Source organism: Phoenix dactylifera, chromosome 11 (genome assembly GCF_009389715.1).
Source record: "Phoenix dactylifera cultivar Barhee BC4 chromosome 11, palm_55x_up_171113_PBpolish2nd_filt_p, whole genome shotgun sequence".
Lineage (NCBI taxonomy): Eukaryota > Viridiplantae > Streptophyta > Magnoliopsida > Arecales > Arecaceae > Phoenix > Phoenix dactylifera.
Genome location: NC_052402.1, coordinates 29,305,096 through 29,329,723, shown reverse-complemented (window position 1 = coordinate 29,329,723; position 24,628 = coordinate 29,305,096). Strand labels below are relative to the sequence as shown.

Sequence of the window (24,628 nt, the reverse complement as noted above, 5' to 3'; positions counted from 1 at the left end):
AAAATTTTGGATCACTCTACATTCTTGATATTATAGAATTTCAGTTTTATTCACGCTTCTCATTAAAATCTGAAATTCATAAAAGAAAAGAGAGTTTGAAGAAAATACATCTTTTAAGGGGGAGCTTTAAATACTCAATCTTTTTATTGAAAATTATCTTCAAACTCTAAACTCTCAAATGGAATGATTAATTAAGGGGGAGAAAGAAAATTTCAGAGAAAGAGATCATATAGAACTTAATCGTGTAAATTCACAACTAAAGATGAGAGAAAGAATGCTAAATGTAAAGTGGTATTAAACTTTGTGCTTCATTGAATATCTTTTGAAAGTTGTATTTCCATCTATATTCATCGGTAAATCATTTGTTTCTGAAAATTAATTGAAAGGACTCCATTTGTCTTAGTATCGAAATTTATCTTGGAATCTACTTATGAGTTCTTATTGGGTTGCACTTTAGTATTTCAATACTGAACCATTTATTTTAATTGATTTTGATGCTGTCTTTAAAGAAGTAAAAGAAAGTCTTTAAAAGAGCTCTAAAAGAACTTTCAAAGATTTGAATTTTATATATGCTCTAAGATGTATCATAATTGCATGAAATTCATGTTTTGATATCTGTGCCCCAATTGTTTTTCGAAGTTATTAAAAATTAATGATTTAACATGATCTTATGTTTTTCGAGTATATAAAATTTGATCTTTATCTGCTCTTATACTATACTCTGAAAATTAATAGATTGCTCTCATGTTGCTATATACTTAGTATATTGGGAAAAAGATTTTAAATGAAAAAGCTTTCATATGCTATTAAAAGATTCTTTTAAAAAAAAAGAAAAGAGGTATGGATTTTCATTCGTGCTTTCAGTTGAATATCATTCTCGATACTCCTTGAAAATAACTTAAAAAAAGATTCTATTTACACTTAATTAAAAAACATCTTTGGAATATATATTTAAAAATTTCTTCCAGCTCGTATCTCAAATGTCTCATTCTTAAAGCCAAACTTTTCATCCTTTAATTTTGATGATATTTGTTACCCCCGAAATTATTTCAGGTTTACTCTATTTGAAAGAGAGGTAAAAGAACTTTAAAAGAATGTTAAAATTCATCAAATTTGTTTTGATCTCATCATAATTTGAAACTATCTAATTAGGCTCTGATCTATACTCATTATCTGAGTATATGCTCATAATGCTTTATGTTTTGAATTGAATATAAATCAGCTTAGATTGAAATATATTGATTATGTTAAAGCTGATTAACTCTAAAGCATTATCATGAAGTATGTTATTAAAGTATCTCTTAGATTTTGTATTTATTTTGACTAGCGTTTACTCTGTGTTATTGTTTGTATTTCTTCTCTAAAACATTGTACTTTTGGTTTGGATGAAATCAATATTTTTCCTTGAGTTATGATCTTTGTGATTGTCACTGTTATATTACTCATTTCATTGATATTCATTCTTTTTGATGATGACAAAAAGGGGGAGATATAAATCTTATAAGCAAAGTTAAATGAAAAAAAAAATAAAAAAGAGGAATTGTTTACTTAAAGGGGAGACATGTGCTACAAAGAAAATCTGCACTTTGATAAATGAAACTTTAAATTTTGACATATGAAAATCTAAATTTTGATTAATAAAAATCTGAATTTGGCATATACTCTTTCTATGCCGTCGAATACATAACTTGAAACACTGTGCGTTGGCAAAACTTTGGAATCTCATCTTAATAAAGCCACAAGAGTAAGGAGGGAGCAAAACTAAAGTTCAAATTGGCATCCATATTTGGGATGAGATAAGGGGGAGCTTTCACTCTCAAATTTAGAAAATACTGAAATTTCAGCACCTAAAGCATTTTCATAAACTTTAAACCTCAATTCTCATATAAACATCAATTTGCTTATACTCAATGTTTTGTAATCATCGAAAAGGGGAAGATTGAGGATGATAATGTTATTTTGATAATTAACATAACCATTGAGGCCAATATCAAATTAGAAATGCAAATTAACTCGATACATCATTAATAAATGGGCCACACCCTCAATATATTCACGATACATTATGAATATACAGTCAAAACAACTCTCAAGAATTAATAACGAGATAAAATTTATAATAGAGAATGGTAGAAAGCTTAGAAATTCATTTTGACAAAGTTTCAAGTTAAGAATACCTAAAAAGGGGCATTCTATAATTTTTACTATTAAAAATACGAAACATTATTGTGCTATGCATTCTATTTTACTTAAAATTATTTCTCTGTGGATCCCTTGTGCATGTCTAACTTTTAGATGCAGAGAATCATAGCTAGAGTCGACCCCAGGAGGAGTGGAGTCGACTCCGAAACATTCAGAGAATCTTGACACTCCAAATGGTACATTTTGAGTCATTGGCACAGGTTTATGGGTCGAACCCCAAGAATATTGGAGCCGACCCCAAGCTTGCAATGCAGAAAATGTATTCCCTGAAAACACTGTAGCGGGGTCAACCCGAGACACTGGTAGCGCAATGCAAAAAAAAACATACTCTCTAGATTTTCTGTCAGGGCCCGACCCTAGTTCACTGGGGTCGACCCGAGCACAACTAACAGCTTAACGGCTAGTTGTGCAGAATTATTATTTTAAGCTCCCAACAGCTAATAAACGGCTAGTTTCTTCAATCCAACGGTCAGAAAGTCTATTTGGAGGTTGGAGAAGTATTTAAGAGAGGAGTATTCCATCAGAGGAAGCAACCTTTTGAAAATCAAGTCCATTCAAGAGAAAACCCTAGCAAGGCAAGCTTCATTCAATTGTTTCATTCAAGAGCCAAAAGAAAGTGGTTGAGCAGATTTCCAAGAGATATTAAGAGCTCTAACCAATCCTTAAAGAGTGAAGCGATAAACTATATTCTAAACTCTTCTTTGTAGCTTATAATTGTTTTATTTGCTCATTTAGGAGCTTTAGATCTTTGTTCTTTATTCTTGTTATAAGGTTTGTTGGTAAGCCCGTAAAACCAACATTGTAGGTTGTTGGTAAGCCCGTAAAACCAACGTAGGTTGTTGGTAAGCCGTAAAACCAACGTAGGTGTTGGTCAACCCGTAAAACCAACAGTTAGGTTTATTGGTGATCCCGGAAAACCAAATTGTAAATGTTTTGGATTGATGAGCCCGGAAAACAATCCTACTGTAATCCGAGGGTTATAGTAAAATTTCCAAGGGAACGCTTGGGGAGTGGACGTAGGTGCCTTGGGGTGCACCGAACCACTATATATCGTTGTGTTTATGTTGTGCTTATTCTTATGCTTATTCTTGCATTATCTTTCATCTTTGCTCTAGTTTAATTCATTCAAATAATTTAAGAAGCATCCACCGCACTTAACTAAGAAAACTTTTAAAGCACCAAAAATTTAGAAAAACCCAATTCACCCCCCCTCTTGGGTTGTTACCTTGGGTAACAACGTGGCTACCAATTCTAAAAATGGATTTGATCTAGCTAAAAATTCCAAAAAATTAAAAAAAAAATCATTTTGTTGAAAAAAAACATAGACTCAATTTGATAACTGGATTAGATCAGATCAAGATAGATTTGATTCATCCTAGTAACTGAAAAATCCCGATTGGAAATGTAAAATCAAATCCGAAGTTCTTTCATGTTAGTTTTGGGCAAGTGAGAACGGGTGTAGGTATGGGAAAGCAGATATTTTAGAAATATTTGAAGGAAGCACTTAGGAAGTGGATGCAAGTTCAAGGATTTCAGAAAGATTCTAAAGGCAGGTGATTTTCTCTAGACAGAAGATTCTGCCTATTGACAGCAACCCATAGCTCGATCTCGATCAGTTTAGACCAAATACCAAAATAATATCAATATGCAACAACCAAAATTAAATTATATATGTAAATTAACAAAGAATCTAAGGATGATACGGGAGATGATTGAATGGTGGAGAACGATAACTTAGCAGCAGGGAGAAAGTGGCAGAAGTGGCAGACAACAGGGTTCAATGGCCTGGTGTTGCAGCAAGAGCTGTGTAGGGCAAAGATCAATCTTGGAACGAGAGCTGGGAGAGAAGCATGATTTGGCAGATCACTTGCAGAGAAATCAAGTAAAGGTGTCTGGTGAATTTGCCCATGCATTAGTAGCCATGTGCTAAGATAAAGCAAAAAAAGTTTAGCAAAGCAAAGGCAATTCCTTTTAAAGATGTGAGCAAGGTTTCTAATCTATCTTCAGTTCTCACCGGCAAGGTTCGCCATCTTGTTACTGGACCCTATATCGGTGCCACACGTACTTTTTTAGCGTATTGAATATCGGTATGCCACCCGTACCAGGTACCAATACCGAATCAGTATGGTATGGTAACTCCATACCGCCCGATTCGGGTCCGTACGACATACCTTGCTCATGAGTATAAAGTCATAATAGCAACAGCAACATACAACTTGCATTTTCTTATTAGTATATTTTTTGTAATAGCACCTAAATTTATAAGAAGCAAATATAAATTCAGCAAAGGGAACTTTTTAAGAAGCAGTTAGTCCGATGCAGCTAAGAATAAAATAATGCACCTTCCATGAGAAAACTGACATGTAAGGCATGGAGCAACTGAGAAAAGTGAAGGCTCCAAAGACAAGAGGAATGACAAGGATGCAATTGCAAATTTTTATCATAAAGAGACTGTTTACTGGTTAGCCATCTTTCTTTGAGCTAGTCTCTAGACAATACAGAGCCAATAGCATCACTGTTTCAGTGTTCTATTATATGTGCATTATAATGGCATCAGAAAGCATGAAATTATAATATGAAAGGAAATATCAAGGAGTATGGAAGAAGACATACCTCCTCTGGTAATTTGTGCTACTGTCGGTAAAATAAATATTCCCTTCCTCATCTATATCCAAATCATTTGTGAAATTTAACTGGACCCCTTCTGCCTCTGTGGTTAGTGGTGTTGCCAGGCCACCTTCTGGGCCTACCTTCAACAACCCAAAATAGGCATCAGCAATGTATAAATCTCCAGTTTTCTTGTCAAATCGAAGACCCAGTGGTCGCCCGCAGATATGCTCATTTTTCAAGTAACTCAAAGGTGATGGTTTCGGGTCACATAACTCCGATCTATACACAATACATAGCCATGCAAAATTAAGAAGATTGAGGTCAGCACACATTCAACAAGTTTCCTGAGATGAACAAGTACAACCTGGTTATTACAACAATTTACAAGACACATATTTGTTGATGATATAAAAGGGTTGATACATACTATAAATTCATGCTTGAGTGCATGTTTTGTAGCCTGCAGATTTGACTGAAGCTTTCGCCAAAAATGTACAGTTCTTTCGTTCACTAGAATAGGACACTGAAGCAGGTATTTACTAGTTTCATGCCCTTTTTTTCTTTACAAATAAATATTTTTTGAGAAAAAACACTTGGATTCCTCCTGAAATGAATAAAATGTGGAGATTGAATAAATTGTGATTCAACCCTCATTGCATTTCTTTGTGCTTTGTTGTGAAGTTTTTTTTTTTCTTTATATATTTGATTTACTATATTTTTCTATCTTTGCAACCATAAATTTTCATGTTCCAATGTTGCTCTCTTTCTGTTTGACACTGTTCAAAACAAAACAATTTTTCATAACATTTTTTAGCCTGGTTGTGTCAAAATGTGGTTCCAAAACTGAAGTTTAAATTTTGCTCTAATGCAGTACAAGTACACAGAAATCCAATGACACTTAGAAATTTATTATATTAGCATAGCTCTGCATCTTAACCTCAAATCAGAACCACATCCATAAGTAAATAAGCCTTGTCCAAGCTCCTATGGAGCTAATTGCGTCACTAAATTCCATCCAAGGTGATGCTTTAATTTATGGCTGAAGTTTTCTATTGCTATACTGCAAGGTTCGCCGTACCGGTACCGAACCTCGTACCGATGCCGCACTAGCATAGGCGTACCGAGTGTCAGTACGGTACGGTACAGGATACGCCAGACGTACCGATACGCTGCTGCCACACTAGCATAGACATATAGAGTGTTGTACAGTACAGTATGCGGTACATCAGGGCGTACCGACACTGGCGTATCGGTACGGTATGTGTGGTATCGACCGATACAGCATTACTATGCTATGCTGCCTTCCTCAGTCTGCAAAAGCCTTCTATCACCCTTAAACGGCCAATTAGGCTTTTCCTCCCTTCCACACTAGAGGCAGCTTCTAACTCACATCTAACATGTCTGGTGACCAATTTATCCATGTAATAATCCACCATGTCATACATATTGAGGTGATTTCAGGACTTTTTTTTTCAAAATATTCTGAATCTCTATTCTATTCATCCTTTATTTCATGCTATTCATCTCTCAGTTCTGCCACTTGATTCTCAACATCTTCAGCATTGTCCAAAATGTTGGAACAGGGAGAACTTCATTTGTCCATTTGGTATTTCAAAGACATCAAAATATATGTAGGCCCGAGTCGAAACCAAAGGTTTTAACTGTGCAAGTTGTGTAGCTTACAAAGCAAATAACATGTCCTCCCATGATTTACAGAACATGCATAAATGAAGACGAAATTAGTGAAAAAAGACATAACTTTGCATGAGAACAGAGAAATCAAAATGTGCTAGTGAGACTATATTGTTGCATTACTGTACATAAAATTTCTGCATCACCTAAAAGTATGTGGTATTCTCAATTCTTGTGATGTTGGTGAATTATTTGAACATTTGTGCAATGCAGGTACACATAACTTTTATTTTCTAGACATTTTCCAGAAAGATTTGATTTACAGAAACTATTGCAAGCTGTTTGCAACATTTTCCCATCCAAATTTTCAAGTTTAAAATCAGACTCCATATTTAGATATCAGAATTCTCCATTATGCACAATAGTTGAGGCTATAGATCATCTCTAATTGTCCACTAAAGAATGGTGTCTTACAATATTTATGAACTAGGCTATCACATACAGACTTTACCCGTAGCCCAGGTGATTCACTGCCTCCCTCTCGCTAAAATGGGATGAATCTTCTCATGCATTAAAATGTCAGTTGACCGAAGACCCTGAATTATGCATAATTTCAAATGAACTGGAGGATGGGTGAGTTAGAGAACTAAAGAGATCACCTAATCATAGGATTAGAGGTTATCCGGATCATAAAAGTTGCTAAGTTGCTAGAATGTTGCATATTGTCTAGCACTTCTGACCGAAAAACTAACAGTGGATAAGCAAGCAAAATACTTTCAGCAGTAACTGAGAATTTTTTTTTTATATAGTTTTACTTTATTCCAAATTCAGGCTTATGTTCATATTTGAAATGCCAATCTTACAACTAGAATTGACATTTTTCTTTAGTTAAAAAATTATATTGTTGCCACGGAGAATTGGTTCAACTGATGCACCAAGCTGGAAAGGTTGCTAGAGGGCTCGACATTTAGTTGCTTGGGCCGTGCAGAACGACGATGCGGCCAAAGCTGGGCTAGGCGGTTGAGGTCGTGCCTAGGTTCCGGTCTGCCATCGAGCTCGGCCTAAAACAACAAAGACGAAGAAGTTCTCTTGTCGGAGAGTGTCTGGCAGGAGACCCTGCCTAAGTCAAAACGACGCTCAAGAAATAGTACAGGTTTAGAGACTAACAGCACGGTAGGCTGCTAGAGCTCCAGAGCACTTATCTAGAAGGTCCCTCTAAGAATAGATTGTATAGGCGAAGGTCGACGTCTGTCGCCGGAGAATTCGGGCATGTGGGTCGGCCATGTTTAGCAGGCCACCGCACGTTCCTAAGATCACGCGCGATCATTTCGCATGCACATCACACCTCGCACATTTTGCAGGTGCAGTTTGGGAAACCACCTGCGATCGTTGCCGAGCTACTGCCAACTATGGGGGATTTTGAAATTCAAAATTTTGCCAAGGCACTTCTTACGCTTGCCACGTGGCGAACCCTAATCAGCAGATTAGAGGCTTTGCGGAGGGTTTTGATTGGCTAGTCTTCCACATGAATTGTGGTTGGTTCCGAGGCGTATCACTTGCCCCCAACTTCCAAGGCCGAGTTAGACTCGTCAGCTCAAGTGGTGAAAATAATTCTGTCAATAAGGCCGACCAACTAAGGTAAATCATGAAGCCGAGCCAAACGATGCAGTCGTGCCAATATCCGTTGAACCGGTACCAGAACTCGGAGGTAAAGGTATTGCTCCCTTCCCCATTTATTTTCGTCCACCTATCACAGAAGCTGCCTAGGAAGCAATCCTATTTGGTGCCTCCAAGGCTATTCCAGTGGTCACTCCTACGGCTGCTTTGGCATCTACGATTGCTCTGCAAGCCACTTCTATTCCTTTGGCTACGTCTGATGTGGCTAAGGCTGTAACTGAGTCGGGTTGACCCATGACCCGACCTGCTTAGACCCGACCCGAATTTTAAGACCTGTGGGGCCGAATCAGATCCTAAAATTGGACCTGTTCTATTTTTCAGGTCGGATCTGGGTTTACTGAATCTCGACCCAATCCGGACCCGACCCAATCTTTTTGGAGTCAATTTTGGATCGCTTACCCAACGACCCGACCCGACCCAAACTCGAATTACCCGTTTAGGCCTGCAGGCCTACACAGTCTACGAAGTTTCTAAAAAAAAAGACAAAAGGAAGGAAAGCAGCAAAAGGAGGTGAGGAAGTGGTACAACAATACTTGCTCGAGCCCAAGAGCATGCCACCCCACTCTCCAAGGCAACAGCCAATCGTCAGGTGGCGGAATGTCATGTCGCCCTTAATGATGATGGGACGGCTATAGATACGAGCGGCCCCTCTCCCCCGTCCCATGCGAAATTGGATGGCATTCCCTGTTCTCACCACTACGCCATGGAAATGGACGAAGCCGCAATGGCTGCTGCTGCTGTTGTTTTGATCATTTATTATTTTTATTATTTATTCTCCGCTCCCCGTCCTCCCTCTGCCTCCCCTTCTCCTTCCCCCTCTCTCTGCAGTCCTCCTTGTCGTCGCTCAATCCCTCCCTCCCTCTCTCTCTCCAACCACCCCGTAACCCCCTCCCCCTTCACCTCTCCTCCAAATCCACCCTCAGACAGCTCTCCCCTTCCATTTCTCTGCATAAAGTTCCCATCTTTATCTATCCTCATCATCAGATCCCCCTCGTTCCCTCATTCCCGACGTTATTTGTCAATCAATGCGGGCTCCTGAGCTGTAGGGATGGGCGAGGACAGTCGGCTGTGGCGCTCCGAGCTAGCATGCAGGAGGCATCATAAGTGATGCGGGGACCACAGGCTGGCGGTGTTGAGATGGCCGCGGACGAGTCGGGGCGACGGCAGGGCCGCCGCTAGTGGTGATGGTCAAGGGGGAGCTTCTAATGCCATCATACGTGTGAGCCACCCTCTTCTCTGCTAACTCCATACCTTGCCTTCATTCATAAATTAAAGTAGTATGTCCCGACTCGACCAGGACCTAGACCCAACCCAAACTCTGTGAATTTTTTGGGTAGGGTCTAGGTTATACATGGATCCGACCCGACCCGAATAACCCATTAGATCAAAAATTATATCCGTAGACCCAACCCGACCCAACCTTCAATCAGGTTGGGTTTGGGTCCAAAATTAGGACCCAAACAAGAAACAGAGTTGGGTCAGCGTCACTCAAGATCCAACCTAACCCGACCCATTTGCACCCCTAGATTCAGCCCCATCTTCAGTGGCCCACCCAAGGGCCCATACAATTCAGTGTCTGTCTTGAAAACTATCGTGACTCCAGCGGTGGTGCTGAGCCAGCATTTACCCTGGCCATTGTTGTTGGGGTTTCTCACGCATTCGCTTCTTCATTCTAGCCTGTCCAGCAGGGTACTGTGTCAGAGGCCTTTTGACCGAATTAGTTGGTGAGGACATTCGATTCAATGCTTCACTAAGGCGACATGATTTGAAGATTCATGCTCCCCGAGGATAAAAGGAGCTTGCTCACCTCCACGTGCCATACTATCATTGAGGTAAGGCGCTGGCTTCATTCATTTTGAGTTTTCTTCTTCACCAAGGGAAGTGACTACCTCCTTTTTGTTTGCAGGGGATGCACACTGCTAGAGTGCTCATTGCGATCATCCGCTCCTACCAGCAGATGTCGAAAAGCACCGATCGTAGCATCCAGGAGGCCGAGCGAGGAAGGGCTCACGCCGAGTAGAGGCAGGCCATGGACGAGAGGGCGAGAGAGGAGCCGGAAGCACAAGTCCGCCTTTCAGAAATAAGAGCGGAGGCTGGCCAGGCTTAGCTGAGCCTGGTGGCGACAAAGCTTCAAGGAATCCAGCGGGCCCAATGAAGAAAGGGACTGGGTGAGAAGAGAGGACGAGGAGATCGCTCGTCTGAAGGACATGGTGGCTCAGGTTGAGTAGAGGGCTTCTCAAACCAAGCAAAGGTTCGCCTGGGAAAAGGCAAAGTTACCCAATCCAAGGAGAGAGCTGCGCCCGCACCAAGAAGAGAATCGGCCATGCTGAGGAATGGGCCTAGCATGCTATTGCGGAGTACAAGGCTTCGTAGGAGATTCCTTCAAGAAAGGCTTCACTATCTGCCGAGGGAGAGTCAACAAGTTGCTCCCTAAGGGTGAACTCAGCTCGGTCACTTTCTCAGGAGAGTGTTTCAATGAAGGGACCTTCTTTCAAGGAACTGATAGCAAGGATGAAGAGGAAGAAGAAGAATAGAGAGAAAAGGAGTAGGGTTGTTTTCCAACTTGGGTATTCACATGCTGTGATTTTGCACCTTCCTTTCCTTCTTTGGCAATTTCTGTAATCCCCCTTTTTCTTGAATGAATTAAGTTATCTCCTGATCTTCCCCTTGTTTGTTCTATTTTCATCATGTGTTTTTCTCAAAGCCACTTGATCCGTAAATTTCCATTTAGCTACTTACATTGAGCAAGTCGGTGTCTTGACCCTCACGTGATTCGTGATAACTGATGCGCGAGCCGAGGTAGGCTTGCTCGGGACAGATGACGAGGGCACCATGGTAGAGTGGCCTGCCCCGAGTCACTGCATGGCTAGGCCCTATCTGCTTTCTCTTGAAGGTGTTGAGGTCACCATGCTGATTTGTTTTCAAGGTTTCAATAGACTTTCCTCGAACAAAGGTCCATTAAGCTTTGCATCATCTTTACGTGGATGATAATTCTAGTGACATTATCCCCAAAAGTTGGATAGCAGGGAATGTTTCCCGAAATGAATGCATACTGCCAGGGCTTGGGAGTTTGGCACATGGCGTGTGATCAAATGGGAGGCCTTGATCTCAGTTATCCGTGTTGCAGGAAACCAACCTTTGGTAAAGGGTCAATCTTCGCCGTTCTTTGTTGCTTCCTTTGTCCTTTGCTTGGGCTTGATGAGCCGCTCACCAGCAAAACGGTTGCCCGATTACTCCGAGTCTCTCCGGTGGAGCTTTCAATAGGCCATGGAGCAATTGGCGGAAGTCGATGGCAAACTCGGACTTCTCCAAGGCAGGCTGGTTGCCAAGTGGGCGGCATCAACCCATCATAAGGTGGAGGAAGCAGAGGCAGAGCGAAGGACAATCCAAGTAGAGGAAGTAGATCTCAAGGTTTTCGGACTCGTCATGGAGTTGCGAGTCACACTCCAATGTGTCGTAAACCACGAAAAGAAGGCTGGCATGATAATGGAGTGCTAACCTTCGATCGCAACTAGATGTAATGTTGTTGAGTCTTCATTGAGGACCACTCGGTTGAAGCCTCCTTTGCGACCCCACAAGGGGGACGTAGCATGAGGTAAGAGCCAGACTCCTTTTGGATGTTGTAGTCGACAGAGATTTGGCCACATTTGAACTGCCCTAACAGACTATTGCTTCATCTGAATGGTAGCATCTCATGTCCCCTCTTTTTGTGAATGTAGCCTATCAATGAACCGATACCACTATAACTAAAGAAATGGATGAATAAAGGTTTCTCTTTGCCCTCCTTTTTTTCCTTTCTTGCTCTGCGCAACGTTGTGTGCATAAACTCATGGAGTCGAGCCAGCCGCCGCAGAGTGCTGCTACCTCGCAAGCGGTTAGGCTTTGCCCTTTTCAGGGACCGAGTCTTAGACACAGACCAAAATTTGAACTCGCCATCAGAGAACACTAGGGCCTTGCCTCCCCAGTCCCCGTTATGACTTGCAGTATACACAGGCAGGGTTCATCAAGAAGAGCTACTGCCATCTTGATGAAATATTATTAACTAGTCAAGTCGTCATTGCCTCCACTTGGGTTGTCCCGATCTGAGAAGGTTCGTTAGCTCGCCAAATCCTCGGTTCAAGAACTGGTATCTCCACTTGGGCTATCCCGACGTGGAGAAGTCGGTTAGCTCGCTAAGTCTTTGGCTGGGCCGGTATCTCCACTTGGGCTATCCCGACCTAGAGAGATCGGTTAACTTACCGAGTCTTCGGCTCAAGAGCTTGTATCTCTACTTGGGTTGTCCCGACCCAGGAAGATCGGTTAGCTCACCAAGTCTTTGGTTCAAGGGCCAATAAAATGGAGGTGTAGACCCTCACGGAAGCTTCTGTGGAAACCTTTTAGGGGCAAAGCCATGGAAGTCAAGGTTGTTGAATAGCTCATCCGACAAACAGAGGTGTAGGCCTTCAGGAAGCTCCCTTGGGAACTTCCTAGCCACAAAGGCATAAAGGTTGGAGCTATTGAATAGCTTATCGGACGAGCCACAAAGGCTTGTAGGTCGAAGCTGTTAGATAGCTCGTTCGATGTGTTGTGTCTGAAGACATCTTCATCAGTGGTCATTATAGGACACGCCCAACTTCGTGCTTAGAGTCCGACCTAAAACACTCACAGAGTTTCTTGCCAAAGGAAATAGTTTCATTGATAAGTCAAACTTACAGAGTATACTGATATACCTTGCTGATAATACATTCGGAGATTGGTGGAATTCCATGTTCGAGGTATGGGTGTTCCATCCAGATGCTTAAATTGGTAGATTCTGGGGCATACAACTTCGGACACCTTATATGGACCTTCCTAGTTTGTTGCAAGCTTGTCTCGTTTGACTGGTTGCGCCACTTCAACTCTCCTGAGCATCTCTGGAACAAAAAAATGAATTTCACTTGAGAGTTGTAATATCGGGCTACTCGTCATTGGTACGTGGCCATGAGAATCCAAGCACTCTCGCTAGTTTCTACAAAGAGGTCAAGGCTAACTCAGAGGTCTTCCAGATTCCTCTGCTCGTCCAAGGAGTCCACCCACTGTGAAGGTAAACCAATCTCCATGGGAATCACTGCTTTGACGCCCAAGGTAAGGTTGAAAGGAGTTTCTCCCATTGGAGTCCAGTGTGTGGTCCTGTATGCCCAAAGAATGCTGTAGAGCTCGTCCAACCAGTCCCTTTGTTCTGTCCAACCGCATCTTCGGACCTTACAGGATGGTTCTATTGGTCACTTCATTGTTCAACCTCTCCATTCGACTGGGGGGTGCCCGACTGAGGTGAGTCGATGGTCTATATGCAGGTCAGTATAGAATCCTCTAGAGCAATCATTGTCGAACTGCCTCCTGTTGTCGATAATAATGGATTGGAGAAGTCCAATGCAGCATATAATGCACCTCCACACAAAGTCTTGGGCATTTTTCTCGGTGATCCGAGCTAAAAACTCAACCTCGACCCACTTAGTGAAGTTGTTGATGGTAACCATTAAAGTTTTTTTTTGTCTGGTCGCCTGAGAGAACGACCCAAGTACATTCATTCCCCACTAGGCAAAGACCAAGGAGTGCTGATCGGCATGAGCGGAGCTGTAGACCGCCACTGGACATACGCATGTCTTTGGCACTGGTCGCACTTCTTTACGAAGTCAACAGCGTCTCTCTGAATACTCGGCCAGAAGTAGCCTTATCGTAGGACCTTGTAGGCTAATGCCTTACCACCTAGATGATTTTTACAAATTCCTTCATGGACTTCCCATAGTGCATATTCAGCTTTGGATGGTTGAATTCACCAAAGGAGAGGTAAAGTAAGCGATCTCATGTAGAGCTTTTCCTTAAGCACGACGTAAAGTGCGGATTGGTTCCTCAACCTTCGAGCTTCTCTCCTGTCTGCGGGGAGTTTCCCATCTTGAAAGTACCTCACAAGCGGGTCCATCTAGCTCGGTTCAAGATCAGTCTGTAATATAGGGGCTAGTTCCTCTTCTATGCTCGACCAATCGAGCACTTCCAGATAGGTCTTGTGCAGATCAAAGCAATCCGAGGTGGCAAGCTTCGATAGTAGGTCAGCCCTAACATTTTTCGACATTACGATTTGCAGAATTTCGAACTCCTCGAAGGTCGAAGAAATATCCCTAACCCTTTGATGGTACTGCGCCATTGCGGGGGACCTAGCCTCTAAATCTCTTCGAACATGTCAAGCGACCAATTGGGAGTTGGTGAGAGCTTTTAAGCTCCGAATTCCAAGCTCCTGAGCAAGTTTTAGCCTGGTGAGGAGAGCGTCATACTCTGCTTTGTTGTTTGAGGCCTTGAAGCAAAAAGGCAATGCATACTCTGCAATGACTCCATTCGAAGTAGTAAAATTCATTCTGGTTCCACTCTTGTTCGGGTTAGATGACCCGTCGACATGGAGTGTCCAGGAATCCTTTGGCTCGTGCTCCACTAGTGGTGTACCGGCCTCATTATCATCAGATTGTACATTCCATGATGAAGTATGCCAATCGGTACAGGCTGAACCGACCGGTTCCGGTCGGTACAGGCTGAACCGACCGGAACCGACCGGTTCCGGTCGGTTCAGCATACCCTGTTTGGGATTGATAGTAAATGTCAAATTCTCCAAGCTCCACTACCCATTTGACTAACCTCTTCAATGAATTCAACTTCTGCAAGACTGGCTTTAATGGTTGGTCAATCAACACGGCTCATCTCCTTTATCTTCGGAGTCAACTCAAGCACGGCTCATTTTTTTTGGGATTAGCCTCAATCTCGTGCTGAGTCACCATGAATCCTAGAAAGTTTCTCGAGGAAACCCTGAATGCGCATTTGGACTGAGTTTCATGCGGTATTTTTTTTCGAGTTTGGAAAGAGGTCTCGCCCGATCGGCTACATGGTGCTTGGCTTGTTGACTTTTTACTAGCATGTCATCAACATAAACGTCTATGTTCTGACTTATCTGATTTTTGAATATTTTGTTGACCAAGTGCTGGTAAGTGACTCCCGCATTCTTCAAATCAAAGAACATAACTTTGTAGTAGTAGAGCCCTTTGTCTATGATGAAGAGATCTTCTCCTCATCTTCCGGTGCCATTCAGATCTGGTTATAGCCCGAAAACACATCTATGAAGCACAACATTTGATGTCTTGATGTGGCATCGACCAATTGGTCGGCAATTGGAAGTTGTCCTTCGAATAGGCTTTGTTGAGGTTGATTAAATCGATGCAAACCCGCCACTTTCCGTTGGCCTTCTTAACCGGGACAATGTTGGCCAACCAGTTGGAACAGTCAACCTCACAGATAAGATCCGTGCTGAGGAGCTTGTTCACCTCTTCATCAATGGCCTTCTGCCTTTCTAAGGCAAAGCATCCTTTCTTCTATCGAACAAGCTAGTGGGCTAGATCTACACTCAATATGTGACGTCCAAACTTATGTTTGGCATGTCGGAGGCCGACCAAGTGAAGACATCAACGTTGGCTTGAAGGAATTCCATGAGTCGGGTCCTAACAACGTTGCCGAGGTGGGCACTAACCTACACTATGCGGTTCGGCTCTGCTTTACTTAAGGAAACTGAAAGGACTTCTTCAGCCGGATCTCCATCTTACTACCTTTATTCATCTTGAGTGTCAAAGCCCTTGATAGGCAACATCTCCATCGGCTTCTTTCCTCAGAGCGCGGCGACATAGCACCGCCGAGCAAGCGCTTGGTCGCCTCAAACTTCTTCAACACCATTCCTAGTCGAGAATTTCATCGGTAGGTGGTAACTGGAGACTACGGCATGCAGAGTGTTCAGGCCTAGCCACCCTAGGATGGCGTTATAAATCAACGGGACCTTAATAGCTAGGAAGTCGAGCATTATCATGGTCTGCTTCAGGGCTTGCCCTGCAATAACTAGAAGGGTGATGATGTCTTCCATTGGGACCAGATCTCCGAAAAATCCAACCAGAGGAAAGTCAATCTACCTGAGCTACCATGGCCTCTTCAGCGTTAACATACATATCAGCTTGGGCTAGAAGCTTGGTGTAGTCCTTCAGGAACCTCTCCCCTAGAGAGAAGAGGAATTGAAATTTCTTCAATCTACTCCTCATGGCAGATATAGCAATCGAGTGGTTCAAGTGGCAGATCTCTAACATGGTCACATTGAAGCGGCTAACATAGTCCCGCAGGGACTCCTCCCTCTGCTTGATGGCAAAGAGGGTACCGGAACCCTTCATTTGCCTCCTATTGCTCATGAAATAGGCAGCAAATATCCTGTCGAACTGTTCAAAAGAATGGATGGAGCTCGGTTATAGCCCAATGTACCACAATCGGGCTGCCTTCCACGTGGAAGGCTCTACATGGTACTGCATCGGTGGCTTCCTAGAAAATCATGAGAGCTTTGAAGCGAGGAGGAACGATTTCTTCTATTATCTTCGCCAAGAACGAGGGTTCAGTGGCGAACTCCACTTTCCTCCCTTGCTCGTTTTGGTGCTGCCTTAGGACCTCGAGACGGCGATCCATCTTCTAAAACTTGCAATCAAGGTTTGCCCCCCTCCTGGAGGCTCTCTCAGACCAATGGGGAGAGGAGTGGTTGGATGCCAACTCTTCCCAAGATGGGGAATGGCGCCAAGAATCTTGTCCCAAACTCCGCGGATGGGAGTGATGAATGCGAGGGGCCTTCCTCGGGCTTCGAGGACAAGCATGGTGACTTTATTGACCCCATCTCAAGCTCCTAAGAGGGGAGTGACGGCCCCGCTGCCCCGGAATTTTCTGATGACTCGGCTCATAAGCCTACTGCTGTCGTTGTTATTGCTCGGTGCTGACTGCTGCAAGTTCTAAATGGCTATGGTCAGCGCCTGAACCTGTTACATGAGCAAGTGAAACTGGTCGATTGAAACCGCTTATGCCTCTTGCAATTCTGACGGGGTTAGAAACTTTTAAGGGCTCTGCAAAGAGCCATCGAATTCCTCTGGCATGCTTGGTTGAGCATTAGAAAATGTTGGTTGTGCTCTTGAAGATTTCATGGTGGTGAGCTATCTGTCTTCTAAAAAAAATCTCCTACGATGGGATCAAGGACTCTTCCTCTAGCACCAATCTGTCGCCGCTGAGAATCAGTTCGACCGAGGCACCGAGCGAGAAAGGTTGCTGAAGAGCTCGGCGCTCAGCCGCCTGAGCTATGCAGAACTGGAAGGTCATGCCTAAGGTTTCAGTCCGTCGTTGAGCTCGGCCTAAAACAGCAAAGACGAAAAAGTCCTCTTATCGAAGAGTGTCCAGCGAGGAACCCTCTGATACTTAAGTAGAACGACACTCAGAGAGTAGTAGAGGTTTAGAGAACGACAACATGATGGTTTGGCAGAGCTCCAAAACACTTATCTAGAGGTCCCCGTAAGAGTGGATTGTATAGGCGAAGGCCGACGCCTGTCGCTTGAGAATTCGGGTATGTGGGTCGGCCATTTTTGGCCACCCCGCACATTTCGCAAGCATGATTTGGAAAACATAATTGAAGTTGATGTTGGCATTTGAAAGCCATTAAAGGGAGTCAATGCTGGTTCTGGTGCTAAACGTGTAATCGACATTTTTAAATATGGTTTTCGCTATTAAAAAAGATGGTGGCAGTCAAAATGTTCATTTTAACTTTAATTTTTCTCAAAGAACAAGACAATTATATGTCAGAGCTCCACCCCACAAATCAACAAAACAATAAAGAAAAGCATATTGTTGTTTCACTTTTTTTTTAGTTGCGCCCCATGCCCCCATTTACATAGAAATCTGATATCAGTTATGAACATGGCTGCGCAGCAACCACAAATCCACATTAAATGCTAATCTTGATTATAAGAATTGGAAAAAAAAACTTTAAATGCTAATCCAGATTATAAGAATTGGAAAAAAAAGCACTCTCCTTATGAATGCGCAAGTCAAAAATAAACTCTTCTGCAGACACACTACTAACCAATCACCGATCCCATAAAACTGAGGCAATTCTCAAGCTTGCTTCGGATAATCAAAACCACCATTCATCGCAAGCAAACAAAAAGGAAGGGAGATAACTGCAACGGTGTGAGGTGATCGAAAAGTTTTCCTCTTTTTCATTGAACAGAGAACGGAGCGCTAACAAAATAAAAGCCCTTATAACCACTGGCCGGCGGGTGGATAAGAAACAGAGAGAGAGAAAAGCAAGGGAGGGACCTGATGGGCGAGGTGTAGGCGAAGTCGGACCAGGAGTGGCCGTTCCAGAAGAGGACGCGCCCGTCGGCGACTCCCGTATAGGGCCCGCGGCCGAGAGGGTCGAAGGCGACGCTCTCGGGACCCTGGATCTGGCCGACGAAGCGGATCTCCGCCCGCTGGAGCCGGTCCTCAGGGTCCCGCGCAGTAGGGAGCTCCGACCACGGCGGTAGCTCCACCGGGTACGCCTCGAAGCCCGGGTAGTCGGCCATGGAGCTGTGGCCAAGAGGGTCCGTCCCGCAGTAGAGCGCCGCCAGGAGGAACGCTCCGGCCAGGACGATTCCCAGTGGCGCCATCACCAGAGGTTTACGAGGCGGGCAGGAGCGGTGGGGATTACGAGGTATGTCTCCCCGCGTTTGGGGCACCGGATATTATGGACTGCGAGCAGGCGTGGAAGACTGGAGTTAGGCGAGCAGCAGCAGCTGACCGGGGTAGGTAGGGAGTTCGGTTTGGCGTGGGCGGACAAAAATGCCCACTCCAGCACGTCATCGCCCGCCATAATTCGGAGGAAGGGTAGTTGGGGAACAATAACGTGCAACTAAGCTAGCTTCTTGCTGCTATCAGCTAGTTATAATACATTTATTCATATATTTGAATCAAATATAAATAATAATATTATAAATATTTTTAATTTAATTGGTGATCAGTGATGTGCGTTGAAATCGACCACAACTCATCCAAAAAGCCGGCCAACCAAAATTCGTCACGAAGCCAGCGCACCACCAGTCGGAGCCCACCACATAGCATGTTCGGAAGCGCGCGGCCAAGTTCGAATTTCAAAAGCTCCTTACAATTGGCGATATCCCAACCAAGATCCCAAGTGATCTTTAAAGTTATACGAAGCAAACAAGCGGAGCGCAATTCGTGTACAAAATGTTCACATCCAATATTCAGAACATGCGAAGGCTTGCCAATCCTGGCCAACCCACATGCCGAATTCCAAGGCATCAGGCCCTTGCCTTCGTTTATACAACCAACTCTCTTGGGGACCTTCTAGGTAATTGCTCGGACGCCCTAACAAACTACTAAGAATCTCCCTTTGTTCCCTAAGTATCATTCTAACTTAGGCATCAGAGAGCTTCTTGCCGAACACACTCCAACAAAAAGAATTTTTCGTCTTTGCTGTTTCAAGTTAAAGTGCAAGCGTAGACCAGGATCCTACCACCCACCTCGAGCCGAACCCAGCACGATTCAAGCAGCCAATCACCTAGTCGTCCAGTACTATTGCCTCACTCGCTCAACGCCTAGGACAAGTCAGTCCCCAATGGCAACAGATTTGCACTAAAGGAAGGGCAAATCCCATTACAGGAGGTTTCATCTACAAATCACTATGAAGTCTCGAAGGGCACAACCGGCACCTTCCAACGCCCAACCAAATGCACTAGAGGAGTACAGTGGCTCTTTACAGAGCCCACGAAGGGCTCCACCCCTGCCAAAGCTGTAGATGACCCTGGAAGTATCCTCTGATAGTTTAAATTGCTCGTATAGTAGGTCTAGGCACTAACTGTCCCAATCCAACACATGCAACAGTCGGCTGCCCAAACTAGCAGCAGTAAGAGGCCCGTGAATAATGCCAACACAAAGACTCAGTGCACCCAGGCCATCACTCCCTATCTTAGAGTGGGAGGCAAGTATCACCTGGCCAACGTACTCATCATCAAAGACTTAACTAGGGCCCACGCAGTCACCATACTCGGCCGCAAAGCCTATCAAAAGATGACCGACCTTGATTCTCTAATTCTCCCTCCTAGGAAGAGTCAGCATTCAGCAACTCCTCTCCTCACTGACCCAAGAAGGCCTCCAAAAGGGAGGTTGTTCCTCCCCACTTCAAGATGTCGCAACTAGAAATGTATGATGGCACCATGGATCCACTGGATCATCTGGAGAGCTTCAAGGCTCTCATGATGCTCTAGAGGGCCACCGATGAAGTACTATGTAGAGCTTTCCTAGCACCCTTCGAAAGATGTCTCAATTATGGTAAATTGGGCTGTAGTCAAGCTTGATCCATTGGTTCAAGCAGCTCAGCAGGATGCTCAGACACTCTTTTCACCATTTCGGGTCCATTCGTTCGTTGCCCGCTTCATAAGCAGCAAAAGGCAAAGGAAGAGTTCAAACATCCTCTTCACCATTAAACAAAGAGAGGACGAGTCCTTATGGGACTACATCAGTCGCTTTAATGCAGCTATGCTGGAGGTATGCGACCTGAACCGTTTAGTCGTGATGTCTACCATGAGGAGCCAACCAAAGATATCTTGGTTCCTTTTCTCTCCAGAGAAGAAGTTCCCGAGGGATTATGCTGAGCTTTTGGCCAAGGCAAACAAGTACATTGATGCCGAGGAGGCCATGATAGTGTGGCACAAATCAGCTGGGGGTGGGCCCAACAAAAAGAAGAGCAACAAGCGGGCCCAAGATGATCTGGCGGAGCCCAGCAAGAAGCCAAGGAGGAATGATGAAGGTTCTCATCAATCAAGAAGTCCTCCTCGAAGGTTCGAGAGGTACACATGTTTGAATGCCTCGCAAGGGCGGATTCTTATGAAGATTTGCAACCGTAATTATATGAAGTGGCCTTGAAAAATGAAGTCAGTAACTCGCAAGGACATGATGCAATACTGCCAGTTCCACCACGACTACGAATATGACAACGAGGACTATGTTTAGCTAAAAATGAGATTGAGCCCCTAATTCAACAAAGCTACCTCGGTGCCTACATTCGAGACCCTTGCGATCAAGCTAATCCCGATCTAGAGCAGCTAGCTCCTGAGGCACAGGTTGAAAACCGACCGACCAACGGTTGTTATCTACCCAAAGAGCCTATGAGCAAGCTGCCCAAACAAGAAGCTCGTCGAGACCAAGGATGGACGAGGTCATTTTCTTCTCGAATTTTGTTGTGGAAGGGGTACAGACACCCCATGATGATATTGTTGTAGCTTCTCTTACTATTGCAAATTATGATGTAAAAAGTGTTTTAGCAGATAATGAAAACTCGACAAACATCTCGTTTTACAAGACCTTTTCTATAATGAACTTGTTGGCTGATCAGCTCAAAAAGATCAGTTCCCCTTTAGTTAATTTCTCTGATGATCTGGTCCTTGTGGAAGGCATCATCACCCTTCCTGTCATAGTGGGACATGCCCCACAAGAAGCCATCATTATGCTGGACTTCCTAGTAGTCAAGGTCCCATCAACTTACAATGCTATCCTTGGGCAACCTGGCCTAAATGCTTTGTGCACTATAGTTTCTACCTACCATCTGTTGATGAAGTTTCCGACCAAAAATAGTGTGAAAAAAGTTCAGGATGATCAAGGAAAAGAAGTGGAAAGAGGCACTACCTATCGAAAGCTTCGACCCTTACGACGACCAAAGTCAACACGCGGAGAGCCAACTGAGGAATTCTATTCCATACCTTTAGACAAGATGGAGTCGAACCGAATGGTGTAGATCAGAGCGCATCTTGATGACACCGTCAGAACACAACTTGTGAAATTCCTCCATGCAAATGCTAATATTTTCACCTGGTCGGCCTCCGATATGCTAGTAATAGACCCAGGGGTCATCGTCCACAGGTTGCATGTGTACCCGACTCACCAGTTTGTCCAGCAGAAGAAAAGAAGTTTTGCCTTGGAAAGGAAAAAGGCAATTAAGGAGGAGATGGAGAGCTTCTCCGTGCAAGTTTCATCCTAGAGGTGGGCTACGTCGACTAATTGGCCAACAGCGTACTGGTCAAGAAGCTGAATAAAAAGTGGCAAATGTGCATCGATTTCAACGGTCTTAATAAAGCCTGCCCAAATGATATCTTTTTCCTACCAAGAATTGATCAGTTAGTTGACACCACCTAAGGTCACCAGCTTCTTAGTTTTATGGGCACTTTCTTAGTACAACCAAGGTTTGCCAGCTCGATATCAGACTCATATCGGAGCCACACTAGTATAGTATCAGTACATAATTTTTTTGAAATAGTGTCGGTACACCACTCGTATCGGGTACCGATACCGAACTAGTATGGTAGGGTATGCTCTATACCATCCAGTTTGGGCTAATAAAATGTACCTTAGTTACAACCAGATTCAGATGGCACCAGAAGATAAGGAGAAGATCTCGTTATAGACAAGAGGCTTTATTGCTACAAGATCATACCCTTTAGATTGAAGAATGCTGGAGCTACTTAGTAGCACCTAGTTAATAACATGTTCAAAGAACAAATCGGTCACAACATGAAGGTTTATGTTGATGACATGCTAGTAAAGAGCCGGCAAACTAAGCACCATGTTGCCGACCTAGGCAAAACCTTTAGGACCCTAACAAGATACCGCACTGGCGCAGACGGGATGGGCAGGAGGCTGAAAATTGATGATGGTGGCTACTCTCTTTCTTTATTTTTTTCTTCTTTCTTTGTCAATGGCAGCTAGGGTTCTTTGTGGATGGAAGGGAGGAGAAAGAAAGTGGGATGCTGGTTGAATCATATTGGGCTCGAGGATGAGTAGCCAGATGACTAAAATTGGACATCAATTAGAGTTGGCGGCTGAAATTGGTTAGACCAAAGGTTGATTAGGCTGAAGTGTGGTTAGTTGGAGTTTCAATTGGAGAGGGACTCTAAGGAGGATGTGAAGGGATTTGGGGTGTGAAGGACTTAGCTGGTTGTTGATGTGGCGAGATAAGGATGGCGTGAACAAGAAGAGGCATGAATCAAAAAAGGATAAGTATGACTTGGATGCGAGAGTCTCACCCAAATCTAAATCAAAAGGTGGGCGTTGAAGAGGATAGGCGTCTCACCTTTCCCTTCAGCCTTTTCGCGTCGCACCAAGAAAGGGAATCACTCCTCACGTGAAGCAAACAAGAATTCTTAAAAATACTAATCTAATTTCATTCTTCATACCTCTCCTTATATAGAGAGAGAGGTTGGATAAGAAAGAAAAGTTACAACCATATTTTATTTGGACTCTTTCAACCTGAATTTAATGGAATCATTCTCTAATTAGGACTCCTACCTCAACAAGGACTCTTTCAAATTAACCCCCAAATAATTAACTCTTTAAACCAAATTTAAACCAGACTCCTAATAGGACTAGGACTCCTTGATGGCGCATGGAAGAGAGCCCAATCAACTAGGATTCTTTCCCAAACACCACATGGAACAAATCAGCAATCCTAATCAATTAAGAACCCGCCCCCCCAAATCGCCATGGACTCAATGTGGTCTCATGGCGTTGGAACACAAAGCCCAATTGGGTCCACACGCCCAAGCAAATAAAGATTTAAGGGACTTGACACGCCCCAACAAATGAATTCAATCACCACACAAAATTAGACTCAATCCTCTTCCTCACAAATGAACCCAATGCTTCACGCCCAAAGAAATAGAGTGAGATGCTCCTACTTCAATTTCCTCCTGCTGGAAAAAGACTCGACTCCGTCGAGTTTCGCGACTGATAGAGCTCGTAGAGATCCGAGTTCAGCTGTTGGACTTCCTCTATCTTCAACCATGAGCAATCTGAAATTGGTCGGTCCTTCCACTTGACCAAAAACTTTTGATATCCTCCTCGGCATGTGGATACGATCGGATCGTCCAGGATGGCCTCAATGGTGTCTTTTGGGGCTGATCGTCGAGGTAGTGATGAAGGTACAGGCAGAATGTCTTCCTCTTCGGCATAATGACCATCATAGAGTTGTAAATCTTCAACATTGAAGATGGGGTTAACCTGCAAATCATCTGGCAACTCGAGCACATAAGCATTGGTCCCCATCCGTTTAAGCATCTTGAAGGGTCCAGTTTGGCGAAGATGAAGCTTCTGAAAATATCTATGGAGGAAGCGTTTAGCACTCAACCGTATCAACACGAGGTCTCCTTTCTTAAATTCTAATGGACGCCGCTTCAAATATGCTTGCCGTTTGTAGATTTTGGTGTTGGTGACTAATCGGCATCGAACTTCAGCATGAATGTCCTGGATGTGCCTTGCAAAGTCCTTATCACCTTCACTGGTCCTTGTATTGATGGGAAGGAGAAGTAGATCAATGGGCTGTCGCGGCTTCAACCGGAGAACAATCTCGATTGGTGACAATCCGGTGGTCCGATTGATGCTGTTATTGTAGGCAAACTCGGCATATGGCAAAATTAGATCCCATGACTTCACATAGTTCCGGACTAAGCATCGAAGAAGGTTTCTAAGGCTACAGTTCACCATCTCAATCTGTCCATCAGTTTGAGGATGATAGGCGTTGGAGAATGACAAACGTGTGCCAAGCTTCGCCCAAAGCGTCTTCCAAAAGTAACTCACGAACTTGACACCACAATCAGATAAAATAGTCTTAGGT

General features: G+C 43.7%; 1 protein-coding gene across 1 annotated transcript in view; it reads right to left on the bottom strand.

The window, feature by feature from the left end:
• LOC103696385 (protein STRICTOSIDINE SYNTHASE-LIKE 3-like) overlaps positions 1-18,756 on the bottom strand; it is a 37,182-nt gene extending 18,426 nt beyond the window's left edge. Inside the window, exons 1-2 of the mRNA XM_026800871.2 lie at positions 18,283-18,756; positions 4,816-5,091 (exon numbers count right to left, since the gene is read on the bottom strand). Of these exons, the coding sequence (XP_026656672.1) occupies positions 4,816-5,091; positions 18,283-18,614 (608 nt within the window). The 5' untranslated portion in view covers positions 18,615-18,756. The remainder of the gene's footprint in view (positions 1-4,815; positions 5,092-18,282) is intronic.
• Between the last annotated feature and the right edge of the window lie 5,872 nt (positions 18,757-24,628).